Below are 20,570 nucleotides of genomic sequence, written 5' to 3'. Positions count from 1 at the left end.
AGTAGTTTATAGATGTCCCTTATGTCCAGTTGACTGATGGCATTGTTGAGTTCAACCATGTCCTTACTGATTTTCTACCTGCTTGATCACTCCATTTCTGATAGAGAGATGTTGAAGTCTCCAACTATGTTAGTGGATTCATCTATTTCTCCTTGAGGTTCTATCAGTTTTTGCCTCATGTATTTTGGTGCTCTGTTGTTAGACACATACATGTTAATGATTAGTATGTCTTCTAGGAGAATTGACCACCTTATCAATATGTAATGCCCCTCTTTATCCCTGATAAATTTCCTTGGTCTGAAGTTGGCTCTGTATGAATTAATATAGCTACTCCTATGTTGTTTTGATTAATGTTAGAATGATACATTTCTCCATCCATTTACTTTTAATCTTTATGTGTCTTTATATATAAAGTAGGTTCCAGGTAGACAACATTTAGTTGGGTATTGTTTCTTGATCCAGTCTGACAGTCTTTGTTTTAATTGGTGCATGTAGAGCATTGACATTCAAAATTATTGTTTATATAGTTGGATTCATATCTACCATATATATTACTGTTTTCTATTTGTTGCCCTTGTTCTTTGTTCCTATTTTTGTCTTCTATTATTTTTCTGTCTTTTGTGGGTCTGGTTTTTAAAGATTTTATTTTAATGTTTATTTTTGAGAGACAGACAGAGCACAAGCAGGGGAGGGGCAGAGAGAGAGGAAGACACAGAATCCGAAGCAGGCTCTAGGCTCTGGGCTGTCAGCACAAGACCTGATGCAGGGCTCAAAGTCATGAACGTGAGATCATGACCTGAGCTGAAATTGGATGCTTAACCAACTGAGCCACCCAGGCGCCCCTTAAGATTTTATTTCTAAGTAATCTCTACACCCAAGGTGGGACTTGAATTTACAATCCCAAGATCAAGAGTTGCATGCTTCTCGTAGTCTTCTGGGTCTGGAGTTCTCTCTTGTCCAGCAAGGGAGCGGATGCAGGATTCAAATGCAAGAGATGATAATGTCCAAGAGGAGACAAGAGTCCCAAGTAAGAGTTCTTGCTCCGTTTTTATTAGGATCAGAAGGCTTACAAGCATGATGGACGTGCACAAAGAGACAATGAAACCATGAACATTAACTTGTGGGTGTGAGGGAAAGGGGGTTTTGAAAATATGCGGTGTTAGGGATTTGGGTCAATACAAAACTAAATCCTGGGCAGAAGGTTGTTTACAGCAGACATGAGGCACCACCTCTGTTTACCTAAACTGGTCTAGGGGACAAGAAAGACAGAGTATGCTACCTCAGGGTCAACAAGACACCTTTCTTTTGCTAATTAGCTCCTCTCCCCAGGCAACTTCCTCCTGCTGCAGTCTATAGCCCTGTTTACCTGTTTTTGTCCTTCCTTCCAGTGAAAGAAGCTTTCTGCTATTGTACTAAATTGGGGGGTGTTTCTGCCCTGAATACCTAATCTTGTTTACTAATCTTGGATGTTTTCATCCTGAGATTTCCTATTCCTATACCTTTGTCCTATACTGGGGGCCTTTGCCCTGTTTACCTAATCTTGTTTTACCTAATCTTGGATGTTTTCATCCTGAGATTTCCTATTTCCTATACCTTTGTCCTATACTGGGGACCTTTGCCCTGTTTACCTAATCTTGTTTGCCTAGTCTTGGATGCGTTCATCCCGTGGCTTTCTATTTCTTTATGTCTTGTTAACCCATCGGTGCAAATTCAGGGAATTCCTAACCTTATTCCCCACACATGCTCTACTGACTAAGCCACCCAGGTGCCCCTGTATTTTGTGATTTTAATTAACCATTTTATATGATTCCATTTTCTCTCTTTTCTTAGTTTAGTTGGTTAAAATCTTTAAGATTTTAAAGTAACCTCTGCACCCAACCTATGCTCAAACTCACAACCCTGAGATTAAGAGTCACATGCTCTACCAACTGAGCCAGGCAGGAGCCCGTACACTTTTTTCCTTTAAGTTTATTTATTTTGAGAGAGAGGAGGGGAGAGAGAGAATCCCAAGCAGGCTCCTTGCTGTCAACGTGGAGTATAATGGAGGGCTTGATCCCACAAACCATGAGATCATGACCTGAGCCAAGACCAAGAGTCAGAAACAACCAACTGAGCCACTCAGGTACCCCTGCACACTTCTTTATAAACACTTTTTAGTGGTTTCCCTAGAGTTTGCAATATACATTTACAATTAATCCACATCCATTTTCAAATAACAATATACTACTTCATGGGGTGTACAAGTACAAAAAAAACTCCTAATTTCTCCTGCCAGTCCCTTGTATCATTTCTGTCATTAATTTCACTTATACATAAGCACATATGTCTTAGTCCATTCAAGGGGCTATATACCAGAATACCATATACTGGGTGGCTTATAAACAACAGAAATGTATTTCCCACAGTTCCAGAAGCTTTAAAGTCTAAGATCAAGGCATCAGCAGATATGCTGTCTGATGAAGGCCCATTTCCTGATTCGTAGACAGCATCTTTTCACTGTGTCATCACGTGGAACAAGGAACAAAGGAGCATTCTAGGGTCTCTTTTATAAGGGTACCAATACCATTCAGGAGGCCTCTACCCTCATGACCTAATCACCTCCCAAAGGCCCTACCTTGTAATACCATCACATTGAGGGGTTAGGATTTCCACACATGAATTTGGGAAGGACACATTCTGTCTATAGCAATCCATATATACAAAGGCATACATAATCAAATATATTGTTGTCGTTATTATTTGAACAGATTTTTCTGGTAGATCAATTAAAAATAAAAATAGGGTGCCTGGATGGCTCAGTTGGTTAAGTGTCCAACTCTTGATTTCAGCTCAGGTCATGATCTAACAGTTCATGAGTTTGAGCCCCATGTTGGGCTCTGTGCCTACAGTGCAGAGCCTGCTTGGGATTTTCTCTCTCTGTCTCTCTCTCTCTCTCTCTCACTCCCCCGCTTTATGCTCTTTCTCTCTCTCTCAAAATAAAGTTAAAAAAGTAAAAGTAGAAGTTTTTATTTTACCTTCACGTATTCCTTTTCTGATGATCATCCTCTCTTTATGCAGATTTGAGTTTCTGACTCATATCATTTTACTTCTCTCTAAAGAACTTCTAACATTTCCTGCAAGGCGGGTCTACTGGCAACAAATTCCCTCAATTTGTGATTGTCTTTATCTTTTTGAAAGTCTTTCTTTCTCACTTTTAAGGGATAATTTTTCAAGATACTGAACTCTACTTTAGTGTGTTTTTTCTTTCCACATTTTAAATATTACATTCTGGGGCACCTGGCTGGCTCAGTCAGTTAAGCATCCAACTCTTGATTTCTGCTCAGGTAATGATCTCAGAGTTTGTGAGTTCAAGACCCTCCTTGGGCTCTGAGCTGACAGTGTGGACCCTGCTTGGGATTGTCTCTTCTCCCTCTCTCTCTCTTCCCCTCCCCCACTCATGCACTTGCTCTCTCTCTCTCCCTCAAAATAAATAAAGTTAAAAATAATAATAATTCATTCCATCTGTCTTCTTGCCTGCACAGTTATTGAAGAGAAATTAGATGTAATTTTTATCTTTGCTCCTCTATAGGTATGGTGATTTTCCCTGCTCTGGTTCCTTTCAGGATTTTAAATTAATTGTTGATTTTATGTAGTATGAAAATGATATCCTGGAGTGCCAGGGTGGCTCACCCGGTTAATCGAGCAATGGATTCTTGATTTCGGTTCAGGTCATGGTCTCACAGTTCTTGAGTTTGAGCCCCGTGTCAGGCTCTGCACTGAGCCTACTTGGGATTCTCTCTCTCCCTGTGCCCCTCCCCAACTTGCATGTTCTCTGTCTCTCTAAATAAATAAATAAAATGATATCCCTAGATTTAGGGGTTTTTTGGCATTTATCCACTTGGTGTTCTCTGTGGTTTAATGTCTGATATTAATTTGGGGAAATTCTCAGTCATTATTGTTTCGAATATTACTTGTTTCTTTCTCCCTTTTTTCGCTTCTTGAATTTCCACTACATGTATGTTACATCTTTTGTAGTTGTGCCATATTTCCTGATTTTTTTTTTTCTTTCAGCCTTTTTTCTCCTTTTCCATTTCCATTTTGGCAGTTCCTATTGAAATATCCTCAAGTTCAGAGATTCTTTGCTCAGCCGTGTCCAGTCTACTAATAAACCTATCAAAGACATTCTCCATTCCTGTTATGTTTTTGATTTCTAGCATTTGTTCTTGGTTCTTTCTTAGACTCTGCTTACATTGCCCATCTAGACTTGCATGCTGTCTACTTTATCCATGAAAGCCCTTAGCACCTTAATCGTAGCTTTAAATTCCCATTCTGACAATTCCAACATCCCTGCCATACCTGAGTCCGGTTCTGATGCTTACTCTGCCTCTTCAAACTGTGCTTTTTGCCTTTTAGTATGTCTTGCAATATTTTTGGTAGCTGGACATAATGTGCTGGGCAAAAGGAACTGTTGCAAATAGGCCTTTAGTAATGTGGTGGTAAGGTGTGGGGAAGGGAAAATGTTCTATAATCCCATGAGTTGGTCTCAGTCTTCTATGTGACTCTCAGTTTTTCTTCTTCTGTTTGGTGGGACAGAATGACTAGAGTGGACTGGAGTTGGGTATCTCTTTTCCTCAGGCCAGTTACCCACTGATAAAACCCCAGCAGGTTAGGCTCTGGTTACATACTTTCTCCTGAGGGTAGACCTTTTTAAGAAGACAGAATGCTCTGAGACATTTCAAAACCATTCCTTTTGTCTTCTCCTTTGTGGAAGCACGAGGAGATTTTTCTCCAACACTCACTGTGAGAACCTAGTTGAGCTCTTGGAGGCAAAATTGAAAAGTGAATGAGGACTTCTGATAACTGGGTCTTCCTGGAGTTTTTAACATTCAAAGTTATCCACATTGAACCTCTAGCAATTTATCGATTACAGTTCAATTTTTCCTATCCTATAACTGGTTCTCATAGAGGTTTGTGCTCATAGGCTTCCGCTCCATTAAGTTCTGATCCTCTGTATTCATCTGTCTGTGGTTTGTCCTGTGACTTCACTTGTTCTAAAGTAAAGAGTTATTGATAGGTCTTTTCAGTTCAGCTTTTTATTGTTACACTGGAGCGGCAATTTCCACCTTCTCAGCATCAGACCAGAAACCAGAAGTGTCTTTGATAGTATTTTGAGTGCCAGACATTGTGAATTTTACTTTGCTGGGTGCTGGATATGTTATTCTACAGTGTTGTTCTGAGATGCAGCTACTTGGAAACCATCTGATCCTTTCAGGTCTTCCTTTTCAGTTTTGCTAGGTGTGGCAAGAGCCTTATTTAGGCTAATTATGCTCTAAGGCAAAACCCTTCGGAGTACTCTATCCATGCTCCATGAAATATGAGATTTTCTACTCTGGCTGAGAACTGCACACTGCAGGGATTGTTCAGACAGCTCTTTTCCCTGCCTCCACTATTTTTCTGGCACGTATGTGATCAGTATTCCACTGAAGACTCCGGGAGGATTCTATATAGATCATTGAAGCTTTCTCTCTGTACTCTCCCCTTTCTGATATTCTGCTGTGCAAACTCCAGCTCTCTTGATCTTCTTGGTCTTCCAGTCCCATCTCCTCAACTCAGAAAGCTGACTGAATTCCACCTGGACTCCTCCTCCTTACACTGTAACCTGGTAATTCTCTCTAGGCAGTATTCTAGGGAAATCATGAGGCTACCTCACTTGTTTCCTGACAAGTTATGCACCAAAGTGTAGAATGACAGTGTGGAAGACAGAACAAGTTCTCTCTAAAATGCTCAGGTCCTACTCCCCAGAACCTGGGAATGTTCTATGTAAAGGGGCTTTTACAGACATGATTCAGTTCAGGATTTTTTTTTTTTTTTGTAATCTTTTAATGTTTATTTTTGAGAGAGACAGAGACAGAGAGTGAGCAGGGAAGGGGCAGAGAGAGGGAGACGCAGAATCCGAAGTAGGCTCCAGGCTCTGAGCTGTCAGCACAGAGCCCGACATGAGGCTTGAACTAACGAACCATGAGATTGTGACTTGAGCCGAAGTCTGATGCTTAATAGACTGAGCCACCCAGCCACCCCTCAGGATCTTTAGATAGGAAGGTTATCCTGGATTTTCTGTATGAGACGAATCTAATTACAAGGGACCTTTTAAGAGGGACACAGGAGTATAAGAATCAGAGAAAATGTGATGACAGAAGCAGGAGAGAGAGATTTAAAGATGTTACATTACTGATTTTGAATATGGAGGAAGGGGCCTCAGGCCAAGGAATGCAGGCAGCCTCTAGCAGCTGAAAAAGACAAGAAAATGGATTCTCCCGTGGTATGTCCAGAAGGAATGCAGCCCTATCAACATCTTGATTTTATCCCCGTAAGACTTATTCTTGGAATTTGACCTCCAGAACTATAATATAATAAATTTAATCGTGTTTTAAGCCACTAAAATTGTGGTATTTTGTTACAGCAGCAGTAGCAACCTAATACAATCACCAAATGAAAGCATGGGATATGAAGAGAATACAAGAGTTTGTGAAGACACAATAGTGAAAGAAATCTTACTTGGGATCTGAAAAAAAAGTAGGACCTTTGCTATCTTGACATCCTTATTCATACGTTAAGTATGGCAACGTTAAACCCAAAACAAAGTACCAGTTGTCCCCCCCACACACACACCCAAAGAAAAAAATTTTTAAAGAAAAAGATATATATACCAGTATCTAGAAACTACGTATTGTCATTAACAAAGGCATATAATTACTCTGTATTGAATCAATAAAATGTACCTCTAGACAATTTTATAAACAGGATTCTCTTATTCCATAAGAGAAAGAACGGTGGGGTCACCTGAGTGGCTCAGTCAACTGAGCCTCGACTCTTGGTTTCAGCTCAGGTCATGATCTTACAGTTTATGAGTTCGAGCCCCAGCATCAGGCTCTGTACTGACAGTGTGGATCCTGCTTGGGATTTTCTCTCTCTCTCTCTCTCTCTCTCTCTCTCTGTCCCCCCTCCCTCTCTCTCTGCCCCTCCCCTGCTTGTGCATGCACTCTCTCTCAAAATAAAAACTTAAAAAAAAAAAAGAATGGTGGAAGTCATAAAAGAGAGACAGCAAGTCCATTTCTAGAATCAATGACATTTCTGGAGAGAACTGTATGCAAGCCTAACACATTACGAAGTTTTTTCAGTTTCACATAGGAACAACAAAAAAATGAAAACAGTAGATTCTGGAAAATTATTAGCTGCTGCTAAGTAGCTAACCACATAATATCAATAATTTCAGCTGACTCTGTCAACAAATTTGTTATGATCCACTATATAGTACATAATGAACAAATGTGTGGATTTCCTAACATTTCTATAATGGCCTTAAAGAGTAATTCCCCATGATGAACCTTAGCCATATAAAATCCTATTAAATAGAATATCATTGGGGCGCCTACGTGGCTCAGTTAGACGTCTGACTCTTGGTTTCAGCTCAGGCCATGATCTCATGACTTCGTGGGTTCGAGCCCCACATCAGGTTCTGCACTGACAGTTGGAGCCTGCTTGGGATTCTCTCTCCCTCTCTCTGCCTGTCCCCACTAGCACTGTCTCTCTCAAAAACAAATCAAAACAAACAAACAAAGCCATTTTAAATAGAATATCATTATTTGTTAAGCAAAAGCCACCTATTGCATTCAGTGTCAGAAGCAGTATTGTGACAGCTACAAAGAGACTGTAGTTCCAAGATTCGTTTGTAAGTGATAGCAGTTAAATCAGTAAGACAGACCAATGGTGGAGAAATTAATTTGTGAAGTTCTAGTCTGACAAAACATTTCATAATTGAAAAATAAGATTCATTTTACTAAATTCCCAACATTTATCCTCACATCCTCATTTACAGGCAAAGAACTAAAAACACGTTATGTTCTTTTCAGAATATAAGACTTTATTATCCTCTTCAACTTAAGGTAGAACTACATCACACATCAGATGAGTTTCTTTGCAAGATTACAGGTCTCAAGAATTTTCCATTCTACTTCCTTACCCTTTTCTCCAGTTTTCTAAACGCATAATGTATTAAATAGGATTACATGTGGCTATTACAGCATGACTTAAACAAGAGGAAAGGTATTTCTCCCTCACACAAAAGGCCGGAGGTAGGTAGTTGCAGTGCCTTCCCTGCCTGAACAGCAGCAGTCACAGGTTAGGAATGACGTTCACACTCAGGACCCAACAGGTCTTCTGGGACTGAACCCGGCACCAGGCTCACTTCACTTCATTGGAAACAGAACAACAGCATGAGGTTTGTTTCAACAGGAGGCTTTACTCTGGCACCCAAGTGTCAGATCCGGTGTAAGGGAACAAGATCATCTGGGTGGGTGCAGAAGCCATGCTGGCTTAGAAACTTCAGGCTCCCCAAGAACCAGTATCTCTTTTTTTTTTTTTTAAAGTTTAATTTAATTTTATTTATTTATTTATTTTTAACGTTTACTTATTTTTGAGACAGAGAGAACCAGTATCTCTTGAAACAGCCATGAATGTAGCTTCCAGGGATCTTTGTAATAGGAACCACAGTGCTTGAAGCACCTGGCTGGCTCAGTCAGTAAAGGACATGACTCTTGATCTCAGGGTTGTGAATTCAAGCCCCACATTGGGCATGGAGCCTATTTTTAAAAAAAAGAAAGAAAGAAAGAAAAGAAAAGAAAAAAGAAAAAAAAAAAGAAAAAGAAACAGTGCTTCAGGAGGCCCAGTCCATATTTTCCGATGGGTATTTACAGTTGTCATATAGTCTTCCTGGTCTAGATACCATTTACCAATAAGGGGTCATTTTTAATCATAAGCAATATTGCCTGACATCACAGTTGACATTCTATTATTTCATCTTGTAGATTTCTAGGGAAAACAGTGCCAAAAGTTAAACTTGAAGTCATTCTACCATGGAGAAAAAGAAAGGGTTCTATTATTAACCTTCTTTATTCTTGGCAGTCCAGGGCAGCATATCAAGATCCAATCTTCTATCTTGTTGCTTTGCCACTCGTGACTTCTATTTCCAAGGTTACTTTCTAGTCTCAAAAGCCTGCTGAAGCTCTAGCCACCACATCCATGTTCCAGCAGGAAGAAAGAGAAGATGAACTGGCCCACTTCCCTTTATGTCTTAAAATTTAAGGAAACTTTCCAGAAGCATCTATCACTCAACACTTGTAATTCCATGTCACTGGCCAGAACTTAGTCATATGGCCACATATATGCATACACATGGGCAAATTGATAACCTGAATAATTCTGGGATTGTTACAAAATGAAAAAAGAAAAAACAGATACTGGGTCAGGTAATTAGCAAGATGAGTCAGAAATAGTATGATGGAAGAAGCAGGAGAGACTCAAAGAGTGAGAGGGACTTGACCATTACTGGCTTTAAAGAGAAGAGGACCATAGCCAAGCAATGTATGCACCCTCTAGAAGGTGGAAATGGCTCTCAGATGATAGTAAGAAAATGGGACATTGATCCTTCAATTGTAAAGAATTGAAATCTGCCAATAACTGAATGAACAAGGAAATAAGAGTCCCCAACCCCAACCTCCAGTAGAGAATGAGGTCCTGCCAACACTCTGATTTTAGCCTAGCCCATGTCAGCTAGCTGACCTACACTTGTGTCATTTTAAGCCACTACATTTGGAGTCATTTGTGACAGCTGCAATAAAAAATGATACACTTACCTTAATAAAACTTCCAATTTAAAAGACTTACCAGAGAAGGGTCCCTATAGTCATTTACATCATATTTTTAAAAATTCAATTTATATCTGGTCCTTAATGACTCTGGTATATTAAACTGTACTACAATTGGAAATGTGTGTAGAGTCAACAAAACTAGTAAAATAGTGAACTGAAAAGCTACACAGTCAATTATTTTATATAAAAGCTCCAAAAAGTTTGTTACTAGTTACTATGAGAAACATTTCATCTAGGAGTGATTTCTAAGGCAGTATCTTGAGTTTCCATAAATACAGAACCTTCTGACTCAGAAGGGATATCAGTAAGAGAACCAGAATTCTCTATCTCCAAGTTCAGTGGTTTCTCCTGTTCATAACTCAGGTTTGAACTATCTTTCATTTGAATCTCTTGCTCTTCCAGCTCCAAAGGTTTCTCTGAGCCTGGAGCTACCACATCGTCATCTTCACTTTCATGCAGAAAGCTACAAATCATGTTGGGTCTATAGGAGAAATCATTGTCCTTGATCTGCAGCCATTCCACACCACCTGGTAAGGGAGGGTGAGGGATGGGAGGACAAACCAAGAAAGAAACATGAAAAAGGAATTTCAGGCATTGAAGTATATTTCTCTTTAATTTAAATTTTCATCCTATGGATACACGTCAAAATAAAATCCCAAGGTAAACCAATGAACATGGTGCCCATAACTACTGATAAATAATCATGGAATTTCCATCTTATCTGGAGATCTTAGAATGCCTATAGTGTATGCAACATCAAAATCACTAAAAACGGGATATAGTCAATAATATTTTAGTAACTTTATATGGTGACCAGTGGGAACTACACTATATGGTGAGCACTTTGTAATGTATATAATTATCAAGTCACTATGTTGTATGCCTGAAACTAATATAATATCGTATATCAACTATACTGCAGTTAGAATTTTTTTTAAATTCAGACTAAAAATAAATCTCTAAAAAAAAATCACTAAAAGTAATTAACTTTAGTTACCATTCCAACCTCCTTTTCCAGAGTCCAATTCCCAAATCATCCTGAGAGATCACTGAGCTGTCACTGCCACCTCACACCTTATAGAAAATTCTGTCACTTCCATACAATTTTCTCCTCAGTTTTCGTAATGGATGATAACCACCCTATCGTCTTTCAAGTCAACAGCAACATGTCATTTTGAGTTGGAACATCCAATGATGAAATAAGACACCTCTCCAAAAAAAACAAACAATAAAAAACAAAAACTTGAAAAAAATTGTTTTCCCTCTCGTACTTACAAAGCCCTAACCCATCAATGAACCCCCCATAATCAAGAACTGCTTCTGGCACAAAAACAGACACATAGACCAATGGAATAGAATAGAAACCCCAGAACTAGACCCACAAACGTATGACCAACTCATCTTTAACAAAGCAGGAAAGAACATCCAATGGAAAAAAGACAGTCTCTTTAACAAATGGTGCTGGGAGAACTGGACAGCAACATGCAGAAGGTTGAAACTAGACCACTTTCTCACACCATTCACAAAAATAAACTCCAAATGGATAAAGGACCTGAATGTGAGACAGGAAACCATCAAAACCCTAGAGGAGAAAGCAGGAAAAGACCTCTTTGACCTCAGCCGTAGCAATCTCTTACTCAACACATCCCCAAAGGCAAGGGAATTAAAAGCAAAAATGAACTACTGGGACCTTACGAAGATAAAAAGCTTCTGCACAGCAAAGGAAACAACCAACAAAACTAAAAGGCAACCAACGGAATGGGAAAAGATATTCGCAAATGACATATCGGACAAAGGGCTAGTATCCAAAATATATAAAGAGCTCACCGAACTCCACACCCGAAAAACAAATAACCCTGTGAAGAAATGGGCAGAAGACATGAATAGACACTTCTCTAAAGAAGACATCCGGATGGCCAACAGGCACATGAAAAGATGCTCAACGTCGCTCCTTATCAGGGAAATACAAATCAAAACCACACTGAGATACCACCTCACGCCGGTCAGAGTGGCTAAAATGAACAAATCAGGAGACTATAGATGCTGGAGAGGATGTGGAGAAACGGGAACCCTCTTGCACTGTTGGTGGGAATGCAAATTGGTGCAGCCACTCTGGAAAACAGTGTGGAGGTTCCTCAGAAAATTAAAAATAGACCTACCCTATGACCCAGCAATAGCACTGCTAGGAATTTACCCAAGGGATACAGGAGTGCTGATGCATAGGGGCACTTGTACCCCAATGTTTATAGCAGCACTCTCAACAATAGCCAAATTATGGAAAGAGCCTAAATGTCCATCAACTGATGAATGGATAAAGAAATTGTGGTTTATATACACAATGGAGTACTACAGGGCAATGAGAAAGAATGAAATATGGCCCTTTGTAGCAACGTGGATAGAACTGGAGAGTGTGATGCTAAGTGAAATAAGCCATACAGAGAAAGACAGATACCATATGTTTTCACTCTTATGTGGATCCTGAGAAACTTAACAGAAACCCATGGAGGAGGGGAAGGAAAAAAAAAAAAGAGGTTAGAATGGGAGAGAGCCAAAGCATGAGAGACTCTTAAAATCTGAGAACAAACTGACGGTTGATGGGGGGTGGGAGGGAGAGAAGGGTGGGTGATGGGTATTGAGGAGGGCACCTTTTGGGATGAGCACTGGGTGTTGTATGGAAACCATTTTGACAATAAATTTCATATATTGAAAAAAAAAAAAAAGAACTGCTTCAATGATGCTAATCATTTCTTCTTTTATCCTTCTGACCCTTTCAGTCAAATATTTTCAGTGGTTCCTCATTAATTTCTATAGCAAGCCTTAGTTATACCTTCAAAATGCCATTAGATATCTCTAAGATACCACAACCTATCTTGCCACCCTGTCCACACTTCCATCTGCTCCTATTCACCACCAGAAGCTAACTCTTCTGTGACTGTTTGTTGAACCATCCTTATGGCTGATGCCATGTCTTCTCATATGTTACTACTGTAAAATCTCCTTCTATCAAAAGTTGATTAGTCCTTTTCCCTCCAGCCAGCTTCAACCATTCTTTCATTATTTTTTTTCCTGCAATACCATCATTCGCATAGTCACCAGGTTCAAAATCTTGAAGCCATCCATCCTATTGCCTATTCTGTTATTTAGCTTAAATACTTGGCACATAACAGAAACTTAAAATAAGTTGAATGAAACGGGTATTGAGTCCCATTCACACATGTCTGTTTCAGTGTGATTGACTTTAGAGTGCAAACTCCCAGAAGGCAGGGCCCACATCTCCTTTTCTTTTGTTCTGCCTGCAGCATATTGCCATGTTTGGTAGCCTCCAAGATGGTCCCCAAAGATCTTCACCTTCCCGGTATTCATGCCCCTGTGTCGTCCCTTCCCATAATAAATAAGATATGGCAGAAATGACAGAATGTGACTTCTAAGGCTAGTTCATAAAAGATATTGTGGCTTCTATGTTGTTCTCACAGATCACTTGATCTGGAAGAAGCCATCTGCCATGTCAGGAGCGCACTTGAACAGTACTATGGGTAGGCAAGGTTCTGAGGCATCCTGCTAACACCCAGCATAAACCAGCCAGGCATGTGAGTGAGCCAACTTATATTCAGATGTTCCACATTACTCAAGCCTTCAGATCCTTCTTCAGTCCAGCCAACATATTGACGGTAACCTCAAGAGAGACATTGAGCCAGAACCACCTGGCTAAGCTGAACCACCTGGCCAAATGCCTGATTCACAGAAACTGTGTTAAATATTTTTGTTGTTGTTTTAAAACCATTAAGTTTAGGGGCGCCTGGGTGGCGCAGTCGGTTAAGCGTCCGACTTCAGCCAGGTCATGATCTCGCGGTCCGTGAGTTCGAGCCCCGCGTCAGGCTCTGGGCTGATGGCTCAGAGCCTGGAGCCTGTTTCCGATTCTGTGTCTCCCTCTCTCTCTCTGCCCCTCCCCCGTTCATGCTCTGTCTCTCTCTGTCCCCCCAAAAATAAATAAATGTTAAAAAAAATTTTTTTTTAAAATAAATAAATAAAACCATTAAGTTTAGAGGGAATTTTTTATGCAGCAATGCATAACCAATATAGCGTTGAGCTAACTAACATATTTGATTACACAAAACACACAAATCTTCCCACGGTCGACCTGGTGGTTTATTAAAGACTCTAGGAAAGGAAATTCTACAACTTCCTGCTTTAAAAAAATATATCAAAATAATAGCTAAGCTATCTGATATGTATCTGCCTTTCAAGTCCATTCTAGAACTTCAAGTACCTCTTTCTTCCTGTTATTTTATTTTATTTTATTTTATTTTATATTTTGTTTTATTTTAGAGAGAGACAGAGTGTGAGTGGGGAAGGGGCAGAGAGAGAGGGAGACACAATGCAAAGCAGGCTGTAGGCTCCAAGCCGTCAGCACAGAACCTGACCCAGGGATCGAACCCATGAACCATGAGATAATGACCCGAGCCGAAGATGGACACTTAACCGACTGAGCCACCCAGGCACCCCTCTTCCTGTTACTTTCACGAAATGCTAAAAATGGGGATAGTTTTGGGATATACAAGTTAAGAACAAAGATTTTTTATGTACTTATATGTAACTGGTATAATTAATTTCTACATGATTAATGTGCCTTCATATGTTTATTCCTCAAATATAATAAATCAAGCCACAAATATTCATCACTAGGGTCATGTTTATCAGAGTTTGAAATATGTCTTTGAGCAATGAGCTTTTTTTTCATTAGTAAATTTTTTAAAATGGAAGAATAGATGACACACAATGTGACATTAGTTTCAGGTGTACAATACAGTGATTTGAAAAGTCTATATATTATGCCATGCTCAAAACTGCAGCTACCATCTGTCACCATACACCATACGACACTATTACCGTACCATGGACTATATTCCCCATGCTGTGTCTTTTATTCGAATGACTTACTCATTCCATAACTGGAAGCCTGTATCTCCCACTCCCCTTCACCCATTCTGCCCATCCCACCACCCCCACCCCTCTGGCAACCACCAGTTTGTTCTCTGTATTTATGGGCCTGTTTCTGCTTTTTGTTTATTAGTTTTATTTTTTTATATTCCATGTATAAATGAAATCACACATTTAGACAAATGTGTGATTTCTCTTACTTCACTTATGAGCAATGAGCTTTTAAACTTCCAAGTAATTATTTGCTCATCTCCACAAATATGTGCCTACTATGGATGGGTTCAAGAAGCACTAGTTCAAAGTCTCTACTCTGGGATGACCAGCAATTGGAGAAGGCTCAGCGGATGCAAATTAAGAATGAGATTTAGGGGCACCCGGGTGGCTCTGTCATTAAGCACCTGACTTCAGCTCAGGGCATGATCCCACCATTCCTGAGTTCAAGTCCCACATCGGGTGAGCTTGAGCCCTGATTCAGGAGAACATAAGGGCTGCATCGGGTAAAACATGAGCCCTGGATAAGCCTTGTTTCTCTCTCTCTCTGCCCCTCGCTCATTTGTGCTCCCCTCCAACTCAAAAAAAAAAAAAAAAAAAAAAAAAGAGTCTCCGGTCTAAAACCTGTGAATCCTTCCCTCACATATACAGCCAGCTTCTTCCAGTTGTGAGCTTCTTGGGAAAGGATGCCACCGCTGCCACAAGTTTCCAGGAGATCCTCTGGGGTTACACCTTGACGACACAGATCCTGTCGTCTCCATTTACAAAGAAGTTTTAATTAAGGGGATGGGGTGGGTAGCAGCTGCTGAATTCCCTAGGGGCTGAAAATCTATCAAGTTTCTTGACAAACTCCTCACAATTGTTTCCACGCAAAGCAGATAAAAGATTTCTTATACGTCTCTAGTGCCCTCTGCCACACCAGAGTTCAAATAAATTTTAAATCTATGTTTGATACTTTTCATGGAACACCCTCAATTTTCATATTACATAGCTATTACTACAAAGTACAGGAATGTCCTGGCAGCAATGTGTCATTATCAAAGCCGATACTAAATCACCTACTTTCAGAGAACTAAGTGAACTAACCTATGTTTTCTTCTCCTTCCTTCTTTTCTGTCAGAAGAGTTCTTGTCATGCTGAGCTTCTTCATTGTATGGCACTTATATTTTAACACCGTTCTATTACTGCCTTCTGCATCACCTAGAACATAAAATGAACTCAATTATTTTATTGTTGATGCCATCAAATAGTCATGTTTGGCCCCAACAATTCCGGTTCAGAGTCGCCTGGGTGGCTCAGGTGGTTAAGTGTCCAACTTCAGCTCAGGTCATGATCCTGTGGTTCGCAGGTTCGAGCCCTACATCCGGCTCTGCACTGGTGGTGCTGAGCCTGATTGGGATTCTCTCTCTCCCTCTCTGCCCCTTCCCCACTTGTGCTCTCTTTCTCTCTCAAAATAATTAGTAAACTTAAAAAAAAATTTTTTTAAATAATAATTCCAGTTAAAGAATTAGACTAAACTACTTCCTGTAGAAATAGTGTAGTAAGTTCAAAATTTAACTCATCCCTCCTGCTCCCAGCACAGAGAAGTAACAGATAAAATACATAACAACTGAAGGCAAAACTGGACTCAAAAACAGCAAACATCTCCAGAGGACTAAAACACAAAACTGCGAGTGAAATTAAAGCTATAGGCCTGTTAGGCTCCAGCCCTGAAGTACAGAAGTGGGGCCAGGAAGCTGGCCTTACAGGGTAATGAGGTCTCAAATTCTACCACTCAAAATGAAGCACCGAAGTCAGACCTACTACCTGCAGCCAGAGACTGGAGTGAGGACATTCCCAATCACGAAAGAAGGCTCAGAAAAAAACTTGCTGCCTGGGGGTACAGCTTTATAGGAAACTGTGGGCACGGGCAAGAGGGAGGATGAGGCTCTGAGCTACAGGTGTGAAGCACAATGAAAATTTGCACATGCTGTTACATGAGTGTAACCGATACTACCCTTTAGAAAGGATCACAGTCATATCTGTTTGGTTGAACCACATGAAACGGTCCATATTCAGTCCAAGCTGGTCACTTCATATGGTTAAACCTAACACACACTCAGCAACCTACTAATTCCATTTCTAAGCGTATATGTTAGAGACATTTTTACATACATGCACAAGGAGACACACAAATACTCATGGCCGCATTTCTGCAATGAGTTAATATGTATAATTAAGATCAGAGGCTCTGGACCAGACAACCTGGGTTCAAATCCTGGCTGTCGCACTTCGTGTATGACCTTTGGAATGTTACCTACCTCTCTGTGCTTCAGTGTTTTCAAATATAAAATGAAGACAGCAATGGTATCTACCTCACAGATGTGATGAGGATTAAATGAGTTAATACACGTGGCATTTAGAACAGTGTCTAACAAATAGAAGGCATTCAATAAATGTTCAGAGTTATCAATATTTAACGGTAAAAATAAAAGTGATCAACCTGTCCAGTAACTGGAGAATAAATTGCGGTATGGTCACAAATAGAATACCAAGCAACAGGGAAAATAGAATTATACATACCGATATGTATAAATCTCAAAACCTATCTATAACTGAAAAGGGTTATAGAATGATACATGTAATTTATATCAAGTTTGAAAATATACTAAAAGAAAAGCTATTTATTGTTTGTGGGTGGATGGATGTGTGTATACATATACATATATATATATACATATACATATATACATATATATACATGTATATATATATAACAAAATCAAATACAGGAAAGAAATACATCAAATTCAGAATAGTGATTACCAAGACAGAGGAAGGGACATATGTTTAGAGAGAGGTATACAAGAGGCTTCAAATGTATCTGGAATGTTTTTTAGCTATCTGGCAAAATGGTAGGATTTGATACAGCTAGACAATGGATACATGAGATGTTTAAGTTTAACATTCACTGTACATAAGTTTGTAATATTTCACAGTAAAAAGATCTGAGTCAGCACTGCAAGCACTTACCATGTTCAACATTTTCTTCGAAAATAACACAGGTCCCAAGAGTGTCTGCAGAAAAGTTGAAAGCAACTTGTTGAGAAATAACAATGATTTTCTGTGGGAAGCATATAAAAAAAGTTTCATCTATCTGACATCCTCCTACCTTCATACTCTCCAGCAAAGACATAACTGTCCACTTGCAGAATGGGCCTCTCAGTGTCAATTCCCTACAACAGAACACAGGATCATAAAAAAATCATCATTAGAAAAAGCCTTGCAGGGTTGGGTGAAATGAGTGAAGGCAGTCAAAAGATATAGACTTTCAGTTATAAAATAAATAAGTCCTGGGAATGTAATGTACAGCATGGTGATTCTACTTAATAATACCATATTGTATACTCGAATGTTGCTGAGAGCAAATCTTAAAAGTTCTCGTTATGATGGGATGCCTGGCCAGCTCAGTCTGTAGAGCATGCAACTCTTCATCTCAGGGTCCTGAGTTCAAGCCCCACAATGGGCACAGAACTTACTTCGACAAACAAACAAAAACTCTGTAAGAAAAAATATTGTAACTGTGTGTAGTGATGGATGTTAACTAGACTTCTTGTGGTGGTCATTTCCCAGCACATACAACTATTAAATCATTATGTTGTACTCTGAAATATAATGTTATATGTCAATTTTATCTCAATTAAAGCCATAAAAGAGCACTCAATACATAACCTTGCTACCAAGGAGAGTGATCTCCACAACTGGGGAACCTCTGGAGCTTGAACTAGCAAGTACAAGATAAGCTAAAAATGGTCTGAATACAGCAGCTAAGGGCCTGAAGAACACTTAATTCATATCCAAGGAGTAACGTGTATTTCAATCAACATCCTCCTCAAGTTAAGGTAAGAGCAGTGTTGTCCACAATAGCTGAAAGATTTTAAAGTAAAGTGATAAAACAGATGGTAACTTATGACACCATAGCTCAAGTCAACAGCAGAGCTTGAGGTCTTGTAAGTTTAGTACGAATCTTTTCTCCCTTCTCCAGGTGGCGTCTGCGTGCACATCTGAGCTCTCTTCGCTGCGTTTTTTCTCCCGCACTCACTATCTAAAACAATGTGGGTTTTTTTCAAAATGTATTGTTCCATATCAAAATGCTACCCCCTCTAAATCTTAAACTCTCGCCGGCCACACATTCAGACCCTCAGGCCGAGTGTGGCATTTTCTCCCACAATCCCTTTGTACTTCTACCTAATTGTCCTTAGAATTCAATGCTTTGTAACGAGGAATAGATCTTCGGGGACACGTATTTCTTTTATTCTTGTTTAAATGTAAGAAAACCTACAAATATCCTCTAACTCTAGAAGACTCACCAAAATCTTGCATTTATTTTCACATTTTGATAGAAAGTCTGAGTCAATAATTCCGGACAATTCCACCAGAACCAACTGCTCCTGGTGGAAGAAAGAGGAGTTAACATGCTAGCACCGCAGTGTGCAGAAAGAGGCAGTTAACAAGAGAAGCCAAAACTCCCCAATGCAACGACCCCAACCTTTGTGAACACTAAGTCCTGCTTTCAACGAGAGGAAGCAAGCGACGTTACCGAAAGCGACTGCCTCTACTTCCCCATTCTAACGACCGTGTGGCAGCCAGGGCAGGGGCCCACCCTCCTGGCCTTACGCGCTGGGGACTCTGCCTCCCGCCGGCCGCATCCCGACTCCCTGCCCCGCACGCCGCCTCCACCGCACAGGCCGCCGCAATACCACTCACTGCCTCCTCTTCTTCCTCTTCTTCTTCCTCTCGGCTCCGCTCCTCCGTCGCCGCCATGATACGGCACCTTTTCGGAACCTCCGAGTCACAGGCCACGCCCTCCATGGCCGCCATCTTGAGTACGGGCGGCAGCTCCCGGTCCGGCTGCCGCTCTGACCCCGCGGACTGCTCCTGCCAGGACGCGAGATGGCCGCCTCCGTGCCCACGTGGAAGTCCAGTCCGAGCCTTCTCCTTGTTCCTTTCTGGAAAGCAGGCGCTGGGCTCTAGTGGCTGCTGGCCGGGGACGGCCTACGACCGAAGACGCCTTCGGACTCTGGGCCCCGGGTTAGGGGAGAGAACTGGGGAGGGAGAGTTGATAAAGCAGGTGCTTGCAAAGAAACCACTTTGTGGGAGGGAAACGGAGAGGCCTCGCTTTGCCCCGAGCCTACATTTCTTGGAAAGAAATTCTTTATAGCGTGTGAGCACTACCCCTCAATTCAAGTTCTCCGTGAGCCGAGTTAAGGGCACATTTTTTTTTTCAATATATGAAATTTATTGTCAAATTAGTTTCCATACAACAGCCAGTGCTCATCCCAAAAGAAGGGCACATTTCAATGTAACGCGTAAGGAGCACGTGCTGCAAAAAACCCGCTAGAAGGTGGGCTTGGGTTTCAGGCAGGCCGGCTGCATGGGATCTAAGGTAGAGAATGGGACTCAGCCAATTGTGTGCTAATCAGATCGCCATAGGTGCTGTAAGACAAACATTGTCCTGGGAATACAGAGACCTGGGGAGGTGGAGTTTTGAACAGGATTTTCTCAAACTCATGGTTTCTCTGATTGTAAAATAAATTATCTTTGTACATGAGACGGGATGATCTAGCGCTGAAGAGCATGAGCTTTAGGGTCTAATACTTGTCCAGTTCAGCAGCATTTTTAGCAGCAAAATCTTAGGCAAGTTGGTTATTGTGAGGATTAAATGAGACAATACATGTAAAATTTAGCCCGGTATTGGGCATATATTAAGCACTGAACTATATTTTATCTGTTAGTAGTGACATACAAAATTTTAGAGTATTGACTTTTTTTCCCCCCAAAATTTTTAATGTTTATTTATGTTTGATGGTGGAGAGAGGGAGACAGAATCTGAAGCAGGCTCCAGGCTCTGAGCTGTCAGCGCAGAGCCCCACATGGGGCTGGAATCCAGGAACCAGCAGATCATGACCTGAGCAG

At 40.5% G+C, this 20,570-nt stretch overlaps 1 protein-coding gene across 2 annotated transcripts; it reads right to left on the bottom strand.

Annotated features, from left to right (window-relative positions):
• Positions 1–9,849: 9,849 nt before the first annotated feature.
• GTF3C6 (general transcription factor IIIC subunit 6) lies at positions 9,850–19,706 on the bottom strand. 2 transcript variants are annotated; one of them, XM_043592116.1, is made up of 6 exons: positions 19,362–19,706; positions 18,965–19,045; positions 17,767–17,830; positions 17,628–17,693; positions 15,702–15,815; positions 9,850–10,213 (listed from the first exon to the last, which is right to left on the bottom strand). In XM_043592116.1, the coding sequence occupies exons 1-6, from the start codon at positions 19,473–19,475 to the stop codon at positions 9,915–9,917; spliced, it is 738 nt and encodes a 245-aa protein (XP_043448051.1). In that variant the 5' UTR covers positions 19,476–19,706; the 3' UTR covers positions 9,850–9,914. The 2 variants fall into 2 exon arrangements, with proteins under 2 accessions (XP_043448051.1, XP_043448052.1); XM_043592117.1 differs by having other exon boundaries at positions 17,628–17,672; positions 19,362–19,569.
• Between the last annotated feature and the right edge of the window lie 864 nt (positions 19,707–20,570).

The sequence above is a fragment of the Prionailurus bengalensis genome, chromosome B2, assembly GCF_016509475.1.
Source record: "Prionailurus bengalensis isolate Pbe53 chromosome B2, Fcat_Pben_1.1_paternal_pri, whole genome shotgun sequence".
NCBI classification, from domain to species: domain Eukaryota; kingdom Metazoa; phylum Chordata; class Mammalia; order Carnivora; family Felidae; genus Prionailurus; species Prionailurus bengalensis.
This window is presented reverse-complemented; position numbering and strand designations above follow the sequence as displayed.